General features: G+C 45.4%; 1 protein-coding gene across 2 annotated transcripts in view; it reads right to left on the reverse strand.

Annotated features, from left to right (window-relative positions):
• Positions 1-12,385, reverse strand: part of trappc11 (trafficking protein particle complex subunit 11) — a 112,385-nt gene extending 100,000 nt beyond the window's left edge. The window contains exons 1-4 of one of the 2 annotated variants that reach the window (XM_052058933.1): positions 12,223-12,385; positions 11,698-11,927; positions 11,389-11,558; positions 9,121-9,191 (exon numbers count right to left, since the gene is read on the reverse strand). In XM_052058933.1, coding sequence (XP_051914893.1) covers positions 9,121-9,191; positions 11,389-11,558; positions 11,698-11,901 — 445 coding nt within the window. In that variant the 5' untranslated portion in view covers positions 11,902-11,927; positions 12,223-12,385. The remainder of the gene's footprint in view (positions 1-9,120; positions 9,192-11,388; positions 11,559-11,697; positions 11,928-12,222) is intronic. The other variant, XM_052058942.1, reaches the window with a different exon arrangement.
• Between the last annotated feature and the right edge of the window lie 14,377 nt (positions 12,386-26,762).

Raw genomic sequence — 26,762 nt, forward strand, 5'->3', positions numbered from 1 at the left:
AGCGGGTGGAGCTTCTCTGTGTTCGTCTGACAGTGACAGTGCGCTACAGTGGTAGCGACCTAGCGAAAGTAAAATGTCTCCAGTGTTGTCATCGAACCAAGTGTAGTCATTCGAAATTAGGTCTACACAAAACCGCAGAGAGACTTCCGCGCAAGAAGGACCAACACAATCAACATAGCCTAAGACCGGCAGTTTCGAATACAGCGGCACATAATGAGCACTGGTGTCCGGTGTCTCGTTATTCTTCAACAAACATACAGAAACAGACTGCTGTGTTGAAAGCAAACTTGAGAAAAATGAAGTATGCAACCATGGTTTAAATCCACTATAGGCTGAGTACTAGGGATGTGAATCTCAGCACCGAGGACGATTCGATACACATCTCGATGCACTACCAGCGATGCGATACTTAAACGATACATGGAATTTTCTGGCGACACGATGCGATACATTTCACCGTCTTCACGATGTAATACGACGCGATACACATTTAGTTCAAATCAATGCGATCCGATACGATACAGTACAATTTGTTGTGATATTGTGCAATTAAACATGATGCAAAAACGCAAAGAAAAAAAGTAAAAGAAAAGATGGAATTCAGTATGGTATTGCAAAAAGTATACCACTTTATTCCTTATAAACAGTAGAACGTGTAAAACAACGTATTTAAGCCCTTTCACAATTGGGTTTTGTGCAAATAAAATGTAAACAATTTGGCACCTGAGATTCACAGCTGTTGCTGTAGTGTAAACACAAACTGACTACTCCCCGAGTGTCTCATATGAAATGTCCATCTCCATAGGACAGAAAAAAAAAATACAATTGAAACAATGTGGCAGTCACAGCCTCAAAGCTGCTGTGTGTATTGTAGCGTACACAGACCACTCTCACTGAGTGTCAAAATGAAATGTCCAAAAGAGTCATCCATATATAGTTTTGCCTTGTGCGGTCACAGTGAGCTGCAAGGGGACCCCCAAAATAAGAGGCGATTTTTTCTGATCCTGACCTGGTTTGCCAAGAGTTTCTCCGGTGTCCAACGAGGGACTGGCCGGGGAGGCCGGGGAGGGGGCGGGAAACTTGTCGGTGATCTGGTGCCATCGTTTTAAGTGGTCTCCATATTTGTGGTGCTGCCGTTGTATGGCTTCGTAGTGCGACATTCTTTGCAAATTACGGAGCTTTTCTCAATCTTTCCGTCTTTCTTTTCGAAGCCGTAGTATTTCCAAACATAAGATCTGAATGTTGCAGAAGCATTAAATACAGTAGTTTCCTCGCTGCTGCTTGCGCGAACTTCCATAGTGTTTCGCTAGTTTTGTACTGGACTGTATGTGACGCACGGCTACCGTCCGTACTCAACACAAAACGCAAAACAATGATGGTGCATTCAATGCATCTGGGAAAGGTCAGATAGGTGACGTTTAACATGAATAAAACGGCGCTTGAATCGGATTTTACCGATACTCACCAATGCATCGTGATGAATCTCGATTTCACCCGTCAATTGCGTCGTACCCAGTGAATGAGCCGATACACTCGCATCGCGCACGTGCGCATCGATTTATCGATTAATATCGATTATTTTCCACACCCTTACTGAGTACTAGTGTACCTTAGATGTGCACTTTATAAAGTTATATTGCTCTGTTTTGATTTCATAAAAAAAAGCTGTTAACGCAGCTGTTGTGTGACAAAATATTTTTTTCACCGTTATTGATGGACAGTAATATTGTGTGAGAGATTATGTGTGAATAACTGCACCATGTGAAAAATGTTCATGTAAAATTGAAAATCGAATTGTTATTTCAGTAAATATTTGCATTTGGCACATAGAAAACTGATTCATGATTCCATGTTGATGAGAGCATTAAAATGGGGGAAAAAAATAGGACAAAAAAAGGAAATTCAGAAACGATAAAAAATGTGTGAGTAAACACAATTTTTTTGTTCATTTGAGTTAATTATGACAGTTGCATTTTTAATGAGATTAAATATTTTAATCGTTTGACAGCTCTAATATATATATATATATATCACCAACCTCATACAATGATGAGAGACAATAAAATGAATGGCATGCCGGCTCAAACGTCGCCCGGCCAAACAAGGTCTACGTCAGGTGCTGGGGAACCAGAGCACCTTGATGAAAAATGGGCTACTGGAACAAAGCGGAGATGGGTGAGATGCGATAACATGGCTCTGTTGGAATGCTACTAGTCAAGCAACCCTAGTCAGAGGGGTTACGTGCAGTGAATGTGGGCTGAATGGTTACTTCGAAACCCACAGTCACACAGATCACAGTATTCTGCTGACTCGTTTGCAGCACTTGGTGGGCATTGGCGGCAGTGCTCTTGAGTGGTTTAGGTCCTATCTAGCTGACAGAACCTTTTGTGTCAGCCTTGGCTGCTCCGAGTCACGCACTGCTCCCCTGTCATGTGGTGTTCCACAGGGCTCAATTCTGGGGCATCTGCTGTTCTCGCTGTATCTGCTCCCATTGGGTTCCTTCTTAAGGAAACATGGTATTCCCTTCCACTGCTATGCAGATGACTGCCAGATCTATGGCCCACTGAGCAAGAAAGACGCCTTCTCATTAAGGCCACTCCTATCCTGTCTGGAAAAAATCAAAACCTGGATGGCACAAAATTTCTTTAAATTCAACGAAAAGAAGACATAGGTGATATCGTTTGGTCCCAGTTGCCCTTGTACATCCCATCCTGTAGACTTGGGCCCCCTGTCTCCTGATCTTAAGTCAACAGTCTCAAACTTGGGCCTTAAACTGGACAGTGATTTCAAATTCGATCAGCAAATTGGTGCAGTTGTTAAATCCAGCTTCTTTCACCTTAGACAGCTGGCCAAAATAAAACCTCTCCTCTCACATGAACACTTCGAGACAGTAATTCATGCCTTTGTCACATCCTGGCTCGATTACTGCAATGCCCTTTACTTTGGAGTCAGCCAGTCCTTCAATTAAGCGCCTTCAGCTGGTCCAGAATGCCGCTGCTTGCCTCTTGACTGGTACTCGTAAGCGGGAGCACATAACTCCTACTCTGGCATCCCTTCACTGGCTCCCCATTCATTTTAGAGTTATTTTCAAGATCTTCCTCTTTGTTTTCAAATCTCTGAATAATCTCGCGCCACCTTACCTCTCTGAGCTCATCCGCCCCTACACACCTGCCCGGCGCCTCAGGTCTGTGGACCAGACATTATTAGAAGTACCAAGAACTAAACTGAGGCTCAGAGGGGATCGAGCCTTTTCTGTTGCTGGTCCCTCTCTCTGGAATGACCTCCAACTGAACATTCGTCAAGCCTCCTCGCTGCCCATCTTCAATGCCCTCCTCAAAACTCACTTGTATTCTTTGGCATTCGACTCAGCATGACTTAGATTTGTTCTTGGTTTTATTGTTTGGTGCTTTCTACCGCCTTTATTACCGATTTGCCTTACTTTTTATTGTGCATGTTAAATTGCTCCATGTACAGCACTTTGTATGCAGCGATGGCGGTTTGAAAGTGCTCTAGAAATACTGATGACTTGACTTGACAACGAAACAACTAGTAACTCAGTGTTCCAACATCCGCAAACGGCAATTGCTGTCACAACTTGAGATTGATGAGGTACAACGCAGGTTGCATGGTGAAGGGCCCCAGGCTGCCAGATCAGAGGAGGAGGTCATACCAGAGATTGGGAGGCAAGCCCCAATGAATGAAATGCTGAGCGAGGCAGCAACTGACCTGAAAGCTAAGATCATGGCGAGAATGAAAGCTGGGCAACCTTGAAACCGATTACAACGGCTATGTGAAGTACCACCTGAAAGTCTCATGGAAAGTGTGAATGCAGCACTGAGGTCGATCCCGACCGTAACGATCACTGAAACCAAAGAGGTGATATACACTTCAGCATCAGTGATCCTAGAGATACGTTACCCACCATGGAAAAGACGTTTGGAGTCTAAGATCAAGGCGGCTTGGAAAGATGTGTCAATTGACGGAGGCCCAGAGAGGTGTGATGAAAAGGCCGATACCCAAGAGGTACTCGAAACTGCCAAACAAAGGTTCCAAGCCTTGCCCAGCCGCCTAAAGCGGTACACGAAAGAGAATGAGGCCAGACGAATAAACAGGCTGTTCGCAACACAACCTGCGAAAGTGTACGCTCAGTGGCAGGGTCCTAACAACAGAGCTGACCCACCAATACTGGAAACTGAAAGGTACTGGAAAGGCATATGGGAGGAGGTTGCACGTAACAGCAGTGCACAATGGCTGGTTACCCTGAGAGAGGAGCACAGCAACCTCCCTGAACAGAACCCACTTACCATAACAGTGGCAGACATACAGGAAAGAGTCTCAGATATGAAGAACTGGACAGCCCCAGGCACGGGACATAGTCTACACCTACTGGCTAAAGAAACTCACAGCACTCCATGAGCGCCTAGCAGCACAAATGAACCAGCTGCTGAGGGATGGGACTCACCCACGATGGCTAACCGAAGGGTGAACAATCCTGATCATGAAGGATCCTTCAAAGGGTGCAGTCCCATCCAACTACCGGCCAATAACCCGTCTCTCGACAACATGGAAGCTCATGTCAGGCATCATTGCGGTTAAGATAAGTGGACACATGGATCAATACAGGAGCGAAGCACAGAAGGGCATTGGTAGAGTGTTGAGGAATGGGAGCTGTCAATTTGCTCTTGGCCCTCCTTGGTTACAGGTTTTTTTATCTCTCTATAAGCTGGAACAAGACCCAACACCACATTGTCTTTTCTTCAGTTTATCACAACGCAACACGAATCGATTCGGGCTCCTGTGAGTCTCAGATTTCAACAGGAAGCCCAGAAGAAACACATTCATGAGATTATATCGAGACAATATGATAATGAGAGGCGGGGAGCTACGCCTCTCATGCAAATCCCGAAACAAAGAAAGTAACATGTCATCTGACCCGTTGTGGCCGGAAGAAGTTGGGAGCGGTGGGGTGAGACCAGACCACCACCACCCACCATTTGGTGTGATGGTAGGAACACAGATACTTGAGATAACAGTTCCTCTTTTGACGTTAAACATGTCCTGTGGAGGGGGGCCCTAAAAGTGGTGGGGATCGAGGGCACTAAAGGTGATTGTAAAAACAGTGAGCAGGAATACCTTCAACCGCATTGTACATCGTTTCTTTCAGTGTCTGAACAAACACAACTAACAGAGAGGAATAACACCATAACCAATAAACCTAACCAAGAAAAAGTAGAGACAAAGAAGGTCAAGCAAAGTTCGATCTTGATATGATGACAAAGTATGGACCACAGCTGCTGGTCACAGATCTTGAGATTAGGGTTCCTCTTTGAGAGCACTTGACAGCCTTCAGGGATTTTTACGAGGTGGTGGAGGCAGAAAAACCCTCGGGGGCTGTTAATTAACCAAGTGAAAATAGGATCTAAACTTCACACTACATTCTTTTAAGTACTTCAGCAGATGTTCAGGACAGACACTAGTATCAATAGTTCTCATAGCAAGATGAAATTCCTCAACAATGTTCTACTACTACTTCTAGCAGAAAAAAATCCTTAACATAGAGATACCAGAGGAGCCAAACATCAGCTCCTGGTTGACAGAACAGTCGCACAAGACTGCAGGTCCCGACGCATCAACCTGTGCACAGCCTGGATTGATTACAAGAAAGCCTATGACTCGATGCCACATACATGGATCACTGAATGCTTGGAGTTGTATAAGGTGAACAGGACCCTAAGAGCCTTCGTTGCGAACTCGATGAGGATGTGGAAAACCACACTTGAAGCCAATGGCAAGCCACGTGTCCATCAAATGTGGCATATACCAAAGTGATGCACTCTCCCCACTGCTGTTCTGCATAGGACTGAAGTAATCACCAAGACAGGCTATGGATACCACCTCCGAAATGGAGCTACAAATGGATAACAAAGCTGTATGCTAAGAGCGAAAGGGACATAGACTCCCTGATCCACACGACCAGGATTCTACAGCAGCGACATCGGGATGTAATTCAGGCTTGAGAAATGTAGTCGGATGGTGACTAAGAGAGGAAAGGTAGTTCGCACTGAAGGGGTCTCACTCCCTGAAGGAACAATAGCAGACATTGAGGACAGCTACAAGTACCTCGGTATACCACAAGCCAATGGCAACCTCGAACTGGCAACAAGGAAAGCGGCTACGGCCAAATACCTCCAGAGAGTGAGGCAATAGCAAAAGTAAGATCCGGGCAATAAGCAGCTATGCCCCGTCAGTGATCAAACACCCTGCAGGAATAATATGGTGGCCAAAGGAAGAGATTCAGACCACGGACGTTAAGACCCGAAAGCTCCTAACCATGCATGGAGTGTTCCATCTCAAATCCAGCACCCTGAGACTGTACGCAAGCCGAAAGGAAGGAGGCCGGGGACTAGTGTGTGAGAGCCACTGTCCAGGATGAAACATCCAAGCTCCATGAATACATCAGGGAGAAGGCTCCAACGGATGACGTACTCAGAGAATGTCTCAGACAATGGGCAACAGAGAATGAGGCGCTGGAAGAGGGACCATCATGGGAGGACAAGCCCCGACACGGAATGTACCACCAGACCATAACTGAAGTGGCTCATCTCAAGAAGTCCTATCAGTGGCTAAGAGGGCTGGCCTGAAAGACAGCACAGAGGCACTCATCCTGGCTGCTCAGGAGCAGGCCCTGAGCACCAGAGCCATTGAGGCCCAGATATACCACACCAGACAAGACCCACGGTGTCGGTTGTGCAAAGAGGCACCGGAGACGATCAAACACATACTGTAACTGCAGTGTGTAAGATGCTGACAGGGAAAGCCTACATGGAACACCATAACCAGGTGGCTGGCATAGTCTACCGAAACACCTGTGCGGAGTATGGACTGGAAATCCCAAGGTCAAAATGGGAAACGCCTCCGAAGGTGGTGGAGAATGACAGAGCGAAGATGCTGTGGGACTTCCAGATCCAGACTGACAAGATGGTAATGGCGAACCAACCAGATATCGTGATCATTGAAAAAGGGCAGAGGAAAGCCGTTGTAGTGGATGTGGAGGTCCCAAGTGATGGAAACATCAGAAAGAAGGAACACAAGAAACTCAAGAAATCCCAAGGGCTCAGAGAGGAGCTGGAGAGAGCCTGGAAGGTAAAGGTGACAGTCGTGCCTGTGGTGGTCGGAGCACTCGGGGCAGTGACACCCCAAACTAGATGAGTGGTTGCAACAGATTCCGGGAACAACATCGGACATCTCAGTCCAGAAACGTGCAGTGCTGGGAACAGCAAGGATACTGCGCAGAACCCTCAAGCTTCCTGGCCCCCGGTAGAGGACCCGAGCTGAATGTGGGACGGACACCACCCGAGACAAGGAAAATTATATACAGTATATATACCTTATTTTCACGACTATAAGGCGCCATTAAGTCTTAAATTTTCTCCAAAATGGACAGGACGCCTTATGATGCAGAGCGTCTTGTGTATGCGTTGAGTTCCAAAACCTGACTGACAGCCGACACGCTGTTCATATACAGAAAAGGCGGAAGTGACTGGACAACCATGTGGCAAAGAAGTCGGCCAATCAGTGAAGGGTGGCGTGTATGTATACATATATGGAGAGAGAGAGTCAAGTCAAGAGTATATATAGAGCACTTTCAAACAGTCATCGCTGCATACAAAGTGCTGTACATGGAGCAATTTAACATGCACAATAAACAGTAAGACAAATCGGTAATAAAGGCGGTAGAAAGCACCAAACAGTAAAACCAAGTACAAATCTAAGTCACGCTGAGTCGAATGCCAAAGAATACAAGTGAATTTTGAGGAGAAAGAGAGAGAAGGCAGACGTGAGAGAGGACGGGCATGCGGCGAAGAAGTCCGCCAATGAGTGAAGTGTGGGCGTGTAATTGGACGCTAAAGGGACGCCCCAAGCAGGTACCGACACCTGTAAAGCGTGTGGCTTTGTGCATTGTTGCAAAACAACTTCGGTTTTGGTTTCTAAGAACCCCCGAAAATAAATTCGACAAAGAGACATGCCTACGAAACTCAGTTCAAACTTCAAGCCATCGGTTATGCTTTTGGCATGCGTGCCCATCTCACAGCAGCGGTGAAAAACCAAGTCAAGCAAATGAACTCTGAGCTTGCCGTTATTCCCGGAGGCTTGACTAAAGATCTCCAACCGCTGGACATCGGCATCAACTGGGCGTTCAAAGTAAAGTTGCGAACGGCATGGGAACAATGGATGATCGATGGCAAACACAACTTTACAAGGAATGAGAGGCAGCGCTGGGCGAGTTATGCCATAATTTGCGAATGGATTGTGGCTGCTTGGACAAACGTGTCTGCTTGCACTGTTGTTCGAGTTTTTGGCAAAGCCGGCATCATTTCTGTGGAGCCACATGTCAATGAGAGTGACTCTGACAACAAGAGGGAACACGGTGTTTTTGATGGATTACCTGTACTTGCACAATTGTTCATTTCTGATACAGAGGATGAGGACTTTGATGGATTTCTGGGAATGATTGATCGAAAAACGTGAGTACATTGTACGATGGCTAAATAAAATACAACGAAACTCAGTTTTGCTTCCGTTGCCTTTTTAAAAACGTGTTTTTAGCTTTTATCTGTATGTCGTAGCATGCTACCGTATGCTTCAAGCTAACGTGTTTTTAGCGTGAGCGTATGCATGCTGTATGTTTAAGCTGTCGTATGTTTTACCACTATAAAACTGCGCCCAATAATACAGTGCGTTTTGTCTATGTGTAAAATACAGAAATAGCACCCATTAATGAGACTGCGCCTAACCATACGGTGCGCTGAATGGTCGTGAAAATACGGTAATATTAACTTTCCTATTGTATTCAAATGGCAGTTGTGAAAAATCTTTTACAACCATTCAGTCCTGAATTTGTACTGAAAATGTAGGATAAACATTCCAACATCCAAATGGAAACTTTTTAACGTCTACGTTGTAGATATAGATGTCTGTTTAAGAGGGAGGAAATTTCATATGTTCATAAAGTTGTACTGGATACTTGATTTTGCAGTGATACAAAGGCCCTGAATAATATGAAAATCAAAATGGGAGTTTATAGTGCATATGCATTCCATAACTGAGCAGGGTCCTTACCTGGAGGCATAGGTGTTTTCCTTTGAATTAAAACTACAGCCACTTTTGAATTCCTGCTCTGAAGACTGGATCTAAAATATAAGAGTTGAGATCAATTCCAAGGTGCTGATTTCTTTAAGATAGATAGATAGATAGATAGATAGATAGATAGATAGATAGATAGATAGATAGATAGATAGATAGATAGATAGATAGATAGATAGATAGATAGATAGATAGATAGATAGATAGATAGATAGAGAGATAGAGAGATAGAGAGATAGATAGATAGATAGATAGATAGATAGATAGATAGATAGATAGATAGATAGATAGATAGAGAGAGATAGAGAAAGATAGAGAGAGATAGAGAGAGATAGAGAGAGATAGATAGAGATAGATAGATAGAGATAGATAGATAAATAAAGTACAAAACACATTGTATGGCATTCGAGATTAGATCCAGTGTGGCGACACATATGGTCACAGAGATACTACCCTCTCGATCTGGTACTCTGTTTTTGTCATTTCCAGTGTTTCTCTTAGCACATGAAGTGTTTCTCTTAGCACATGACCGGACAATGCATTCATGCTTCATGTCTGCATAATTTTCACAATTGTCACTGTTCGGTATTACTGGACAATGCTTAAGAAAAGCCTGTGTCATTTTGTGCACTGTGGTGCACTACTGAGCATGCTTTATTGCTTAAAGGTTCTGTGTACCTCTGTGTTTCTGTTTTAAGTGTTTATTTTGTATCAGGGTTTTGTTACTGTAGTACTTGAGTGGTTCCTACTACCGGAGACAAACTACTGTGCCATTTTAACATACCGTATTTTCACGACTATAAGGCGCCATTAAAAGTCTTAAATTTTCTCCAAAATGGACAGGACGCCTTATGGTGCGGAGCGTCCTTTATATGCGCTGAGTTCCAAAATCTGACTGACAGCCGACACGCTGTTTATATAGAGAAAAGGCGGAAGTGACTGTGAAAGAAGTCGGCCAATCAGGGAAGGGTGGGCGTGTATATATACATATATGGAGAGGGAGAGAGAGAGAGAGAGGGAGAGAGAGGACAGACAAGCTAGTCCGCCAATGGTGAAGGGTGGGCGTGTAAGTGGACGCCTCAAGCCAGTACCAACACTTGTATAGCGTGTGGCAATGTGCATTGTTGCAAAACAACTCCGGTTTTGGTTTCTAAGAACCCCTGAAAATAAATTCGACAAAGAGACATGCCTACGAAGCTCAGTTCAAACTTAAAGCCACCGGTTATGCTTTTGGCATGCGTGCCCATCTCACAGCAGCGGTGAAAAAAAAAGTCAAGCAAAGGAACTCTGAGCTTGCCGTTATTCCCGGAGGCTTGACTAAAGAACTCCAACCGCTGGACATTGGCATCAACCGGGCGTTCAAAGTAAAGTTGCGAACAGCATGGGAACAATGATCGATGGCAAACACAACTTTACAAAGAGTGAGAGGCAGCGCTGGGCGAGTTACGCCACAATACGCAACAACGAGAGGGAACGCGGCGTTTTTGATGGATTACGGTACTTGCACAATTGTTCAATTCTTTCTACACACACACGCGCTGCCACCATGTTTCGCTCTGTTCTTTACTTTCAAATGTGGGAAAGCTTCACACGAGAGAAATGTTGACTTTGCTGTTGCTACTCCTTCTTTCCGCTCGGCAATGTGTAGCAACTCACACTAGCATGTGATGCATTCAATGACAACTGAGATGTGCAGTCCTCTGCTTCTGATACAGAGGATGAGGACTTTGATGGATTTCTGGGTGATGATTGATCGAAAACGTGAGAACATTGTACGATGGCTAAATAAAATACACCCGAACTCAGTTCTGCTTTCGTTGCCTTTTTAAAAACGTGTTTTTATCTTATCTGTATCTCTTGGCATGCTACTGTATGCTTCAAGCTAACGTGTTAGGGTGCATGCCGTATGTTTAAGCTGGCGTATGTTTTACCACTGTAAAACTGCGGCTATTCGTACGATGCGTCCTGTGTATGTGTAAAATACAGAAATGTCACGCATTAATGAGACTGCGGCCATTAGTACGATGCGTCGAATAGTCGTGAAAATACGGTACTTGGCCAATCAAGATGATGCAGACTCAAACAACAGACTACAGTGCAGTAATTAATATTGTACATTATACATGATTGCCTGACTTACTGCTGAGAAATGCAATACAATTTGAAGGTGAGCAAAAGTGTCTATTGGAAGTGCTGAAAAATCATTTTTTTATATAAGTGTGGGTAAAATTAAGAAAGATATACCTGACAATTTCAACTTTGGTAGCACATTCAGATTGTTTCTCTTTCCACTGTGGGTCATCCCAGTCCAATTCATAGAAGAGAACGACCAGTGATGGTACTTCGTTTAGGTGCTTGTTCATCCAAGATGTTTTCAAAATTCCTTTCGGAATGTACCATTCATAGGATGTACGCTACGGAAGGAGAAGAAAATAACCGTTAATTGACGACTTCACAGCTGTTCGTGTGCCAATTGGTAGGATTTATGAGACTACATGCCAGTATTTTATTACGAGTCGACCATGAACTTGTGAAATAACTTCCTCCACAAACCTTAGTTCGACACTTGGGATACTCATGGTCTCCAGGGAGGATTTTGAAAGAGATCGGCACTCTGTCGGCTCGCCGATTGGCGCTGAACACATCCCAAATAGCACGATGCACAGCATTGTACACCACGTCCAAACCAGTAAGAGCGACAAAAGCCATCGGTCGACAGCATAGCTCCGTGGGAAGCTCCCACTGCAGACCTGCCATCCCTCAACTTTCAACAGCAGCTTCAACTATAAAGTCAGCAACAACAAAAAATTTAAAACACACTCGTTTATAACGGTTTCCTTTGGATTGTTCGACGAAATTGCAATTACGATACGACAAAAAAAAAAGAAAATCCACGTTTACAGACCGAATGACATAAATGTCAACCAGGATGTATCATATTCGGGCAGACAAAATCACCCAGGTGACTTACTGTCAACGATTCGTTACAACAGAAAGCTGCCGATCGAGTAAAACAATAATCACATTTTCGCAATGGAAAGGTATTCTAAAATAATTGACGGAAGAAAAAAAACATACTCTTCGCAATCTGAATGAAGTACGCTGTACTGTACCGACAAGGGTGAGGTGTTATATTTGTCCCCCTTTAGCGAGTGGTTCTTTTTCTTCTTTTGTTTTTCTTTCGTCAAGACGGTAGGCAAACAGCTTAACGGTCCATTACCGCCACCAACTGATATGGAGTGTGAGTTTTACTTTCACGCAGTCTAATTGGAAAGAGAAAAAATACATCCTAAGTATACATTTTGGCACGACAAACGCCTTTTTGTACTAAACAATTTCATGAAATAAATACATGTGTCAGTAAATATTTCAGCACTTACTCAATTGTTTTAATATTTGTTTTACGCATGTGTATTGCTGCCACAAGGTCTGTCACCAGACCGCTGTCTTTGGGGCCATTTTTGTAACAAAACCATTTACGAATGCATATTTCAATCCACAAATATGTAAAAACAATCGGTGACCGTAACCACACTCATAAATGTGTAACATCAATTTACAAAGGTTTGACTGAAGTCACAAAACTGCAACGAGAATCTACAATTACATGACTTAAGCATACCTGTCAACTCATACGGTTTAGCCATAGTTCATACGGATTTTGTGGTGAATCTTACGTATATGGCCGTATCGCACAAATCATACGGATTCTGAAAATTTCCCCTAACAGGTAGTTCCGTTTGCTTTTGCCCAGAATGGTGCTAGTCTACTCGAATGCTTACATTTCCGGTAATTTTCCAGTAAATCACGTGGTTCCTAGTTGAAAACAGCAGAGTATTAATTGCATACTTCGGTTGTGTACAAGCCTTTCCAGTAAATCACATGGTTCCTAGTTGAAAACAGCAGAGTATTAATTGCATACTTCGGTTGTGTACAAGCAAGTTCTACTAGGAAACAAATCTCCGAAAATTACTTGCACCAGAAACACTGACAGCATTATTGCAGTGCAAAGTAATTATGAATGGATGCTGTAACTTCGAGCATTTGGAGTTGGTGAAAAAAGTAACGCAGGAATACAACTCTGAAAACAGTAATGCCACTACGTAGAATGATGATTAGACATTAACCAGACATTGTATTATGGAGATATACGATAAATATCATTGAAAATTTTGTGGATTCTTTTTCTGTACATCCCGTGTAGGGGCTTGTCCTCGCATGATAGTCCCTCTTCCAGCGCCTCATCCTCTGTTCACCATTGTCTGAGACATTCTCCGAGTACGTCATCTGTTGGAGCCTTCTCCTTGATGTATTCATGGAGCTTGGATGTTTCATCTTGGACAGTGGCTCTCACACTCACTCGTCCCCGGCCTCCTTCCTTTCGGCTTGCGTACAGTCTCAGGGTGCTAGATTTGGGATGGTTAGGAGCTTTCGGGTCTTCAAAGTGAAGTTGCGAACGGCATGGGAAAAATGGATGATCGATGGCAAACACAGCTTTACGAAGAGTGGGAGGCAGTGCCGGGCTAGTTACGCAACAATCTGCAAATGGATTGTGGTTGCTTGGACGAACGTGTCTGCTAGCACTGTTGTTCGAGCTTTTGGCAAAGCCGGCATCATTTCTGTGGAGCCACATTGCAATGAGAGTGACTCTGACAACGAGAGGGAATCCAGTGTTTTGGATGGATTACCGGTACTTGCACAATTGTTCAATTCTGATACAGAAGATGAGGACTTTGATGGATTTCTAGGTGATGATTGATCGAAAAACGTGAGTACATTGTACGATGGCTAAATAAAATACACCCGAACTCAGTTCTGTTTTCGTTGCCTTTTTAAAAACGTGTTTTTAACGTGTATCCGTATGTCTTGGCATGCTACCGTATGCTTCAAGCTAATGTGTTAGCGTGCGCGCATGCATGCCGTATGTTTAAGCTGGCGTATGTTTTACCACTGTAAAACTGCGCCCAATAATAGAGTGTGTTTTGTCTATGAGTCAAATACAGAAATAGCACCCGTTAATGAGACTCCGCCCAAAAATACTGTGCGCCGAATGTTCGTGAAAATACGGTAGGTTGTCCCAATGCATTGAACGGAGACGAGTCATTGGATACAAGCTGGTTTTTGTCCCGCCCAATGGATGCTCAGCGTCTCTGGGAGTGGATGGCAGCGGAAGGGTACCGGACGCCAAGCTTTTGTGGATCAGATTGGATGATCTGTCTAAGCCTGTGCGCTAGTTTGATTGACATCAAAATCAGCCAATCACCAACCTTTTAGTGTAGGTATCCATCCATCCATCCATCCATCATCTACCGCTTATCCGGGGCCGGGTCGCGGGGGCAACAGCTTTAGCAGGGAAGCCCAGACTTCCCTCTCCCTAGCTACTTCTTCCAGCTCTCCCCGGGGGATCCCGAGTCGTTCCCAGGCAAGCTGGGTGACATAGTCTCTCCAGCGTGTCCTGGGTCTTCCTCGGGGTCTCCTCCCGGTGGGACATGACCGGAACACCTCACCGGGGAGGCGCTCAGGAGGCATCCGAATCAGATGCCCAAGCCACCTCATCTGGCTCCTCTCGATGTGGAGGAGAAGCGGCTCGACTCTGAGCCCCTCCCGCATGACTGAGCTTCTCACCTTATCTCTAAGGGAGAGCCCGGACACCCGGCGGAGAAAACTCATTTCGGCCGCTTGTAACCGGGATCTCGTTCTTTCGGTCACGACCCATAGCTCGTGACCATAGATGAGGTTTGGAACGTAGATCGACCGGTAAATTGAGAGCTTCGCCCTTTGGCTCAGCTCCTTCTTCACCACGACAGACCGATACAGCTTCCGCATCACAGCAGACGCTGCACCGATCCGCCTGTCGATCTCCCGCTCCCTCCTGCCCCCACTCGTGAAGAAGACCCCAAGATACTTGAACTCCTCCACTTGGGGCAAGATCTCCTCCCCGACCCGGAGGGGGCACTTCACCCTTTTCCGACTGAGGACCATGGTTTCAGATTTGGAGGTGCTGATTTTCATCCCAACCGCTTCACACTCGGCTGCGAAACGCTCCAGTGAGAGTTGGAGAGCCCCGTTTGAAGGAGCCAACAGCACCACATCATCTGCAAAAAGCAGGGATGCAATACTGAGGCCCCCAAAACGGACCCCCTCAACGCTTCGGCTGCGCCTAGAAATTCTGTCCATAAAGGTTATGAACAGAATCGGCGACAAAGGGCAGCCTTGGCGGAGTCCTACCCGCACTGGAAACGATTCCGACTTACTGCCGGGAATGCGAACCAAACTCTGACATGGGTGGTATAGTGACCCAACAGCCCGTATCAGGGGGTTCGGTACCCCATACCCACGAAGCACCCCCCACAGAACTCCCCGAGGGACACGGTCAAACGCCTTCTCCAAGTCCACAAAACACATGTAGACTGGTTGGGCGAATTCCCACATACCCTCAAGGACCCTGCTAAGTGTGTAGAGCTGGTCCACTGTTCCACGGCCGGGACGAAAACCACACTGCTCCTTCTCAATCTGAGGCTCGACTTCCTGACGGACCCTCCTCTCCAGCACTCCTGAATAGACCTTACAAGGGAGGCTGAGGAGTATGATCCCTCTGTAGTTGGAACACACCCTCCGGTCCCCCTTTTTAAAAAGAGGGACTACCACCCCGGTCTGCCAATCCAGAGGCACTCTCCCTGTTGACCACGCGATGTTGCAGAGGCGTGTCAACCAGGACAGCCCCACAACATCCAGAGCCTTGAGGAACTCCGGGCGGATCTCATCCACCCCTGGGGCCCTACCACCGAGGAGCTTTTTAACCACATTGGTGACTTCAACCACAGAGATAGGAGAGCCCACCTCAGAGTCCCCAGGCTCTGCTTCCTCCAAGGAAGGCGTGTTGGTGGAGTTGAGGAGGTCTTCGAAGTACTCTGCCCACCTGTTCACAACGTCCCGAGTCGAAGTCAGCAGCGCCCCATCCCCACTGTACACAGTGTTAGTGGTGCACTGCTTCCCCCTCCTGAGACGTCGGATGGTGGACCAGAATTTCCTCGAAGCCGCCCGGAAGTCGGCTTCCATGGCCTCACCGAACTCTTCCCACGCTCGGGTTTTTGCCTCGGCGACCACTGAAGCCGAGGTCCTCTTGGCCAGTCGATACCCGTCAGCTGCCTCTGGGGTCCCACAGGCCATAAAGGCTCGATAGGACTCCTTCTTCAGCTTGACGGTATCCCTTACTGCTGGTGTCCACCAGCAAGTACGGGTGTTGCCGCCACGACAGGCACCAACCACTTTACGGCCACAACTCAGATTGGCCGCCTCAACAATAGAGGCACGGAACATGGTCCACTCGGGCTCAATGTCCCCCGCCTCCCCCGGAACATGGGAAAAGCTCTGTCGGAGGTGGGAGTTGAAACTCCTTCTGACAGGGGATTCCGCCAGACGCTACCAACAAACCCTCACTATACGTTTGGGTCTGCCAGGACGGACCGGCATCTTCCCCCACCATCGGAGCCTACTCACCACCAGGTGGTGATCAGTTGACAGCTCCGCCCCTCTCTTCACCCGAGTGTCCAAAACATGCGGCCGCAAATCCGATGATACAACTACAAAGTCGATCATCGAACTGCGGCCTAGGGTGTCCTGGTGCCAAGTGCACATATGGACACCCTTATGTTTGAACAAGGTGTTCGTTATGGACAATCCGTGACGAGCACAGAAGTCCAATAACAAAACACCACTCGGGTTTTGATCGGGGGGGCCGTTCCTCCCAATCACGCCCCTCCAGGTATCGCTGTCATTGCCCACGTGAGCATTGAAGTCCCCCAGCAGAACAATGGAGTCCCCAGCAGGAGTACCCTCCAGCACACCCTCCAAGGACTCCAAAAAGGCTGGGTATGCTGAGCTGCTGTTTGGTGCATATGCACAAACAACAGTCAGGACCCGTCCACCCACCCGAAGGCGGAGGGAGGCAACCCTCTCGTCTACCGGTGTGAACCCCAATGTACAGGCACTGAGCCGGGGGGCAATGAGTATGCCCACACCTGCTCTGCGCCTCTCACCGTGAGCAACTCCAGAGTGGAAGAGAGTCCAACCCCTCTCGAGAGAACTGGTACCAGAACCCAGGCTTTGTGTGGAGGCAAGTCCGACTATATCCAGTCGGAAATTCTCTGCCTCACATACCAGCTCGGGCTCCTTCCCTGCCAGAGAGGTGACATTCCATGTCCCAAGAGCTAGCTTCTGCAGCCGAGGATCGGACCGCCAGGGTCCCCGCCTTTGGCTGCCGCCCAGCTCACATTGCACCCGACCCCTTTGGCCCCTCTCATGGGTGGTGAGCCCATGGGAAGGAGGACCCACGTTGTCTCTTCGGGCTGTGCCCGGCCGGGCCCCATGGGTGTAAGCCCGGCCACCAGGCGCCTGCCAACGAGCCCCACCTCCAGGCCTGGCTCCAGAGGGGGGCCCCGGTGACCCGCGTCCGGGCAAGGGAAACTGAGATCCATTAATTTTACTCATCATAAGGGGTCTTTTGAGCCGTGCTTTGTCTGGCCCCTCACCTAGAACCTGTTTGCCATGGGTGACCCTGCCAGGGGCATAAAGCCCCAGACAACTTAGCTTCTAGGATCATTGGGACACACAAACCCCTCCACCACGGTAAGGTGACGACTCACGGAGGGGCCTACACAATTACTTTGCTAGAAAAAAATACACAATTACTTTGCTAGAAAAACAAAACCAATAACCCATACATCAGAAATAAGACTCAGAACCCAACATTCCATTGCAGCTTTCAAGCTCGACCTATTGCAAGTGAGATAAACCCTTTGGAATACTTTTAAATGATTACAAGTGAGATAAACTCTTGAACCTGCTTTGGAATAATTGCAAGTAAATGATTACAAATAAGATAAACCCTTTGGAATGCTTTTAAATGATTACTAGTGAGATAAACTCTTGAACCTGCTTTGGAATAATTGCAAGTAAATGATTACAAGTCCGTGCCACTTGGTTACACAACAAACAGTGGGGAGGGATGAGAATGGCCACTCACCCCTCCCGATGCACACACTTTAGAGGATAAAAGGAGGGGAGCGATGCTACTTCAGCAGAGTCCGCTGTGGGTTACCGTACGAACGCCCAGCTCGTATTGAAGCTCACTCTGCTGAGGGTGTTGGCTCTCCACCCTACTGGCACACGGTAAGAGTTCTTTAGCTTCATATAACTTGTTTGAACTGTGTTATCATTTCTGTGTGGGACCAATAAAGTGCCTATTGTTGGTAGCCAGAAGTGTCTTGTCGTTATTTCTGAGTGCCTATCTCCGACGATCCTTTATAAAACTTGATATTCATTCAAATTGAGTATCAGAAGTGTTTCAAAACACTCATGAAGCTGAAACAAAATAAAAGACTTATAAAAACAAATTAGTAAATATTATAAGAACTAGTAAGAGAGACCATTTTCATGCATTATTAGAGCAAAATAAAAGCAACACTCAAGAAATCTGGAAAATCTTAAATCATGTAATTAGAAATAACTTTAATAAAGTAGATTATCCGGAGTATTTTATGAAAGACAAAAATACCATTAGGGCGGCCCGGTAGACCAGTGGTTAGCACGTCGGCTTCACAGTGCAGAGGTACCGGGTTCGATTCCAGCTTCGGCCTCCCTGTGTGGAGTTTGCATGTTCTCCCCGGGCCTGCGTGAGTTTTCTCCGGATGCTCCGGTTTCCTCCCACATTCCAAAAATATGCATGGCAGGCTGATTGTACACTCTAAATTGTCCCTAGGTGTGAGTGTGAGTGCGAATGGTTGTTCGTCTCTGTGTACCCTGCGATTGGATGGCAACCGATTCAGGGTATCCCCCGCCTACTGCCCGGAGACAGCTGGGATAGGCTCCAGCACCCCCCGCGACCCTAGTGAGGATCACTTCGTCTCGCAAACTACATCCTCCAAAAGTGTCAAGGACACAGTTTCAAAAGAATTTAGCACAGCTGAACAGGGAATATGGACAGGGGGGTCAGATGCGGTATTTGAGACCAGAGTCTTAGCTGTAGAGACCTTATCAATGAAAAACTGAAGGAATCTGTTGCACATCTCGGGTGAAGAATCCGAGCAAGTAGGCAGTTTTGTCGTTAAACCAAGGATCGGGTTGAGGAGCACAGTTTTTGAAGGAGCCAACGAATCCAGGATGCCACGGCATGATGAGTTCAACCAAGAGGTGAGTTCCTCTGTGTTAGACGAGGGTACGCAGAGGTTATTAAAGGCATCAGAGAACCGACTAGCAGTCCGAGGGTTAAAAATCCGGCGTTTGCAACCAGGAGCGGCAGATTTTACAGCAGCACGCGATAAGACGACGTCCAATAAAACTGCCATTTGATCAGAAATCCCATTTTCAAGGGATATCATCATACAGGCACAATGAAATCGCGTTGATCACAGGGGAGAGATTTGATAGCGTAGTCAACTCTAGGGATGGGTCCAGCGACACCGATGCATTGACACATGCGCTGGGCTCACAGAGCAAACCACGTGTCGATGCATGTGCTGCTTCATTACGTCATGTGTTTGACACGTGAACTGCACCGGCTGCGTTGACACAGTCCAGGCTTCTAATTGACACACCGGCTGCGTTGCGCAGGTCATCCCGATGATGAAAATGCTTTATCATGCACTTGAGCGCCACGCTTCAACCCTGCACACACAGCCAGTCATACAACTCCACGAACACCTCAAGCGTCGAGTCACAGACACTGCTTCCAGTTTGGAGTCTATGAGTGTGTTAACCTTAGCAACACTTCTAGACCCCAGATTCAAATCACTTGGATTCCGCAGTTCCTCCAGGTGCACGGAGGCCATATCCAGACTGCGGGCTGAGTGCATGCGTGTCATCGGGTGCACAATCGAGGCCCAGCCTGGACCATCATCGCAGCCCTTTGCAGCTACATCAGATGTTGCATGTTACTCATAATTATTAGTTTATTGGAAACTGTTCTAAATGCCAATTTGTTTGGTTTTGTTTTTTTAGGTGGCCTGTGGAGTCATCTGGATGATGAGGTGGGGAGACTGGGAAGAGGTGGTGGAACAGCAAACGCAGTATCTGAGGCAAAGCGGTACCTGGCACAGGGGAATGTTGCACGTGACCGGGACCCGCTGTTGTACTGGAAGGACCGACACACTTCTTTCCCAAACCTCTCCCACCTCGCAAAGGAGTTCCTTTGTACGCCAGCCTCATCCGTCCCTTGTGAGCGTGTGTTGTCCACAGCAGGAGAAATTGCTTGTAAAAGACGCAACAGGCTGAAGTTTAAAACATTGGAGCATCTTATTTTTCTCAATAAAAATTTGTGAAATCAAAGGCCACAAGCATCCTCATTCAAATGATCTTCACATTATTTGAACACATTGAATGTTGCAAAATGAATGCATGGATGTGAATGATATTATATACACTTCATCATCAAATCGATGAATGACCTTATGAAAATGTCTTGGAACAGTTGTAGATGCAAAACCGTGCTGGCAGCTACATAATAGATAATAAAAGAAAAATATCCCAAACCATAGGGATCCTCCCAAAAACTAAGGATGTGCTGAATAATAGATCCTTGTACACATTATACTTTTATTACTTCCATATTTGACCTATTGTGTGGAAATATGGGGAAATGCCAGTAAAACACTCTGTTTTAAAACTACAATACAAAGCAATCAGAACAATCACTGGCTCCAAATAGACGGAACCCACAAATCCACTGTTTATCAAATCAAACAATGAAATCTCATGACCTGGTTGACTTCAAAATCGCCCAATTAATGTACAAAGCACACAATACCGCCATCCAGATCCCGCGCTACATCTACCCGGCTTCCGCCTTCTCCGAGCCGACCGCGACACGGAGCTATCAGGGAAATCGAAAGGTGGTGGGATTTGCTTCTATATCAACGAAGAATGGTGCACTGATGTCACGAAGCTCGACGCACACTGCAGCCCGGACCTGGAGTCGCTGTCTTTAAACTGCAAGCCATTCTACTCGCCACGTGAGTTCACCTCCTTTTTACTAGTCGGTGTTTACATTGCGCCACAAGCTAACGCTAACACGGCGATACAAACGCTAGCCGAACAAGTAAACAAACTCGAACTAAAATACCCAGAGTCACCCCTGATCATTTTGGGCGATTTTAATAGAGCACATCTTAACCGTGAACTTCCCAGATATAAGCAGCACATCGACTGTTTCACCAGAGAAGGCAACACTCTAGACCACTGCTATACAACAATCAAAAATGCATACCGATCGGTCGCCCGTGCAGCATTGGGTCTTTCTGACCACAATTTAATCCACTTAATACCTACATACAGACAGAAACTCAAATGTGTTAAACCGGTTGTTAAGACTGTGAAAAAATGGACAGATGAAGCAAAGCTAGCTCTACAAGAATGCTTAGACTGCACTGATTGGGGCGTCTTTGAAACTTCAACGGGCACACTGGATGAATACACAGACACTGTAACATCATACATCAGTTTCTGTGAGGACATGTGTGTACCAACGAAGTCCTACCGCTCCTTCAACAATAACAAGCCATGGTTTACTCCCAAACTCGGGCAACTCAGGAAAGAGAAAGAGGCCGCATTTAGAAGTGGAGATCGGGCACTGTACAAACATGCCCGAAACCAATTGACAAAGGAAATTAACATTGCAAAGAGAAGCTATGCAGAGAGGCTGAAAAACCAGTTCTCTGCTAACGACTCTGCATCTGTATGGAATGGACTGAAAGCAATCACTAACTATAGAATGCCATCCCCCCAAACTGTGAACAATAAGGGTCTTGCTAATGAACTAAACATGTTTTTCTGCCGATTTGAAAAGGACACCCCCATTTCCCACACACACCCACCTCTACCAGAAACCACTCTACCTACCCCCCCACCCTCTTTTTCTCCACTACAGATCCACGAACAGGACGTGAGACGGCTCTTCAAGCAGCAAAAGATCAAGAAAGCTCCGGGGCCCGACAAAGTGTCCCCCTCCTGCCTGAAAGTCTGCGCTGACCAACTGGCTCCGGTCTTCACACAAATCTTCAACAGATCCCTGGAGCTGTGTGAGGTCCCATCCTGCTTCAAACAGTCTACCATCATCCCAGTTCCCAAGAAATCGGCAACATCGGAACTGAACGACTATAGGCCTGTCGCCCTGACGTCTGTGGTCATGAAGTCCTTTGAACGCCTTGTGCTGAATCACCTAAAGAACGTCACTGGACCCCTGCTGGACCCTGTCCAGTTTGCCTACCGGGCAAACAGGTCTGTGGAAGACGCAGTCAACATAGGTCTGCACTACATCCTCAAGCACCTCGACAGCACAGGGACCTACGCAAGGATTTTGTTTGTGGATTTCAGCTCTGCGTTCAACACCATCATCCCGGAACTCCTCACCCCCAAACTACTCCAACTCGGTGTGTCCCCTACGATCTGCCAGTGGATCCTCAGCTTCCTGACGGGACGGACACAACAGGTGAGACTGGGAGCAACAACATCATCAATACGCACCACCAGCACTGGAGCCCCACAGGGATCTGTCCTCTCGCCACTGCTCTTCTCTCTCTACACAAACGATTGCACCTCAACAGATCCAGCTGTCAAACTCATAAAGTTCGCAGACGACACCACGGTCATCGGTCTCATCAAAGACGGCGACGAGTCTGCGTACCGCCAACAAGTGGAGCAGCTGGAGCTCTGGTGCGGCCGACACAACCTCGGGCTGAACACGCTCAAGACTGTAGAGATGATCGTGGACTTCAGGAAACATTCTTCTCCTCAGTTGCCCCTCACACTATCCAACTGCCCTGTGTCAACCGTTGAGACCTTCAAGTTCCTGGGAATCACAGTCTCCCAGGACATGAAGTGGGAAGCCAACACCACCTCCATCCTGAAAAGGGCCCGGCAGCGGATGTACTTCCTGAGGCTGCTGAGGAAGCATGGCCTGCCACAGGAGGTGCTACGACAGTTCTACACGGCAGTCATCGAATCAATCCTGTGTTCTTCCATCACGGTTTGGTTTGGGGCCGCCACAAAAAAGGACAAAATCCGACTTCAACGGACAGTTAGGACGGCAGAAAAAATCGTTGGCACCGCCCTACCCACTCTTGAGGACTTGCACACTGCAAGAATCAAGACAAGGGCACGGAAAATACTCCTGGATCCCCCGCACCCTGCCCACCACCTTTTTCAGCCACTCCCCTCAGGCAGATGCTACAGATCCATGCGCACCAAATCCAGCAGACACTTAAACAGCTTCTTCCCTCTAGCCATTAACTCCTTAAACAGTCACTGACATAGTCACTCTTCTTGCACCACAAAATGGTACTACAAAACTACTGGTTACTCTAAAATGGTTCAATGATTTTGTTGTTTACGATGATACTAGTGCAGCGTGTTACACCGGAGACAAATTCCTTGTGTGTTCTACATACTTGGCCAATAAAAATGATTCTGATTCTGATTCTGATAACCTCCTTTGCCAAACCATCCAGAAGCTTTTTAAAATTTGAGAAAGTTGTCATAATTTAAGGGGTACTAACCCATACAAAAAAATCCAAAACACGAACAAACATCACGCAAAGGAGTGTATCTGTAATGGGTGTAAATCTGTGGAACGATTCTGAAACGGACCAGTAAAATGAGTAACTCTCTTGCTGAGATTAAAAATGAATTCGAGAGTAGTACAAGACAACTACACAAATCAGAATTAAGCCAATAAATTCTATACACTCATGAATTATAGCAATACATCAGAAATACATTGATGAGATTACTTAATATATTATTGAAATGTAGCATCCATTATGAATATGAGCAAATCGACATATGCATGTGCTCCAATGAGTATGTACTGTATATACAAACCTAAAGTTGTAAAAATGTATAAGTACAGCACACATAAGGGTAAAAGCATTTGTTGATATGTAGACTTTCTTTCCTGTTTTGAAAAATTATCAATTCATATATTAGAAGGGGTAGGACTCGGGGTAGGTTTTTTTACTTCTTTCTACTCCTTTGAACACATATTTGTGATGATGACTATTTTCTTTTCCTTTTTTTATATCTTACCTTCACTTTTTGCCAATTTATTACCGAATTGTATGTTTATATGTTCAATATACAAATAAATTTATCAGTCAGTTCAGTCTGTTAAGTGGGTTGGCTGCAGGGATCTTGAAGGTCCAGCAGGTGGCAGTGGTCAGTGACACAGTATCAGCACAGTATCAACACAGTGTGTCAGTGTGTCGACACGCCTCATGAGGCCTCATGGACCCATCACACACCACACACACCCATCACCATATTTCTGGTGACTTTTATGGTTAAATTATTTTTCGGTACTGTCAAAATGACCAAAATCGTACTTACAAAAAGCAGGGGTACCGAGAGTACAAAACGCGAAACACGACGAGGTCAATAGCCAAATAGTCCATGAGTAGCGAGAATAGCAATACTCCAACACAGGTGCATAGCAGAAGAGACCTTAAATACAGAGTCCACAAATTACAGATTGGGAGCAGGTGCGTACCAAAGTCCGCTCATGCCACCTGCTGGCCAGACCGAAAACATCTTCATGACACCCCCCACGCAACCCCCCAAAAAACATCTGGCACCAATCTGGCTCCATACAAACATCTTCAGCCCAGTATAAAAATTCTGCTATCCTGTCAAATGATTTCTTTTTTTTAATCTTAAATTCAATCAAAATCTTGAGCTTTATATTGTTAATTTTAAAACACTAATCCAGCAAAATGTGTGCAACTTTATTTGAAGATACTATAGGAACATCAACCAACATGTTAGAAGATGTAAAAATAATAAATAACAGGTGAGGGGTTGGTGTGTAGCAAGTTTATAATAATAATAATACATTTTATTTGTGGGCGCCTTTCTAGAAACTCAAGGACAACTTACAACAAGCAGTTAAAGTTTGGACAGGAATCTCCACTCCAGGGGAATTGTAATAATTCTCCTGAACTGCTCCTTGACCTGAAATTATTTAAGATTGACATAAAATGAACATGAGAGATTATTTCCAGGATTGTAGATTATGATAAGGAACTGGCCAAAACAGTGAAATGAAAAGGGAGGTAAAATTCTGGAAACCACTCCCATCTCTCTTTCACCCCATACAGTTTTGTGTTCATGTGATTGATCATTTACAATACTCATTAGACATTTTAAAAACAAAAATGAGTCATGTTTTCCACTCACCAAAACGGATTCTCGACACACAGCAAAAAAAAAAAAACTGTTGAAGAAAAGAGAATTTTATTAACTTTCCTCAGTGAACTTTGCTTGAAAGCAATAAGGCATAAAGTAAGATGTAAGCAATAGCATTAAAAAAATCGGCCATGAACTATGGACACTTCCATTACCAATTTAAAATATGATGACGAAGGCCCATTTCTTGACTGAATAACGACTATAAAGTGGTCGCTTCCATCATAGCTAGGTGTACTGGACCCAATTATTGATGAGGTTCATGAGTAAAAGGCATATTTCTAATAATAGCAGGTGCATCCTAGATCTGATTAACCCATTTAATCCCATTTTTTTCCCAGACATTTAAAAGTCAAAATAAGGTGTCATTGGTAGCCCTTTTAAGTCATCAGTAATAAAAAAATTTAGATCCCTGTAAATTAAATCATTGTTGTCCTTCACAAATGTGACCGGTGGGATTAAATGGGTTAATTACTCATTCCTCTGCTCTGACAATAGTTACCTTTTATTTCTGGACTTCAATAAGGCATTTGACACATTTGATCTATGAACATAACTTTTCACCTCCTAAATGTTTTATTTGGAATAGACGTTAGAGCTTGTATAAGAATCGATCATTATTTCTTCCTAATTGGTTCAGTAATTAATCCCGGTCAGTCAATTAATCAATAATGAAGGTTTTCTTTTAAGCTACCGGTACTTTGAATTTTTAAATACATTCAACCTACCTGTTACTGCCTGTCAAGGGTAACAAAAGTACAAGTATTATGAAAAAAAAATGATGAGATTTATTTGAGAGGGGGAAAAAACCATGGAGACACACCGTTCACAGATATGTCAAGAGAGACGGATTGACTCTGACTTTACACTTTATTGGAAAAATGTACTGTTTGGCATCTTCGCTAACAATGGAAAAAAAGACTAAACGTGCCTTTATTATACATGTAATAATTATTCCAGCTAAATTCCATATCCACAAATCTAAATGTAGTCGTTCAAAACCTCTTCTTAATATTTGAAGCAGAAACCAAGCAGTACTTGAATTGGATTCCAAAAACAAGAAAGCGGTTAAGACTGGCTCTGTGCTTTTTATTTGGAATTTTTGTTAAAAATTCCCTGGCTCTTCTTTTTGTTTACCTCCGGTATTCTGTACATGTTTTAATAACTTGTTCGTTTTGTTTTCTGTGATTTGTAATTTGACTTGTTCAATAAATATTTATTTAAAAAAAACACGACGACGTCGAGTAGGTGGAGGAAGAGGAGGAGGAAGAGGAGAAAGAAGTAGAGGAAGAAGAAAAAAGAAAAAGGGGGACGAGGAGCATGCGAAGAAGAGAAGAAGAAGAAGAAGGGGCGTAGCAGTAGGAGGAGACAAAGAAGAAGACAAA

Source organism: Hippocampus zosterae, chromosome 1 (genome assembly GCF_025434085.1).
Source record: "Hippocampus zosterae strain Florida chromosome 1, ASM2543408v3, whole genome shotgun sequence".
Lineage (NCBI taxonomy): Eukaryota > Metazoa > Chordata > Actinopteri > Syngnathiformes > Syngnathidae > Hippocampus > Hippocampus zosterae.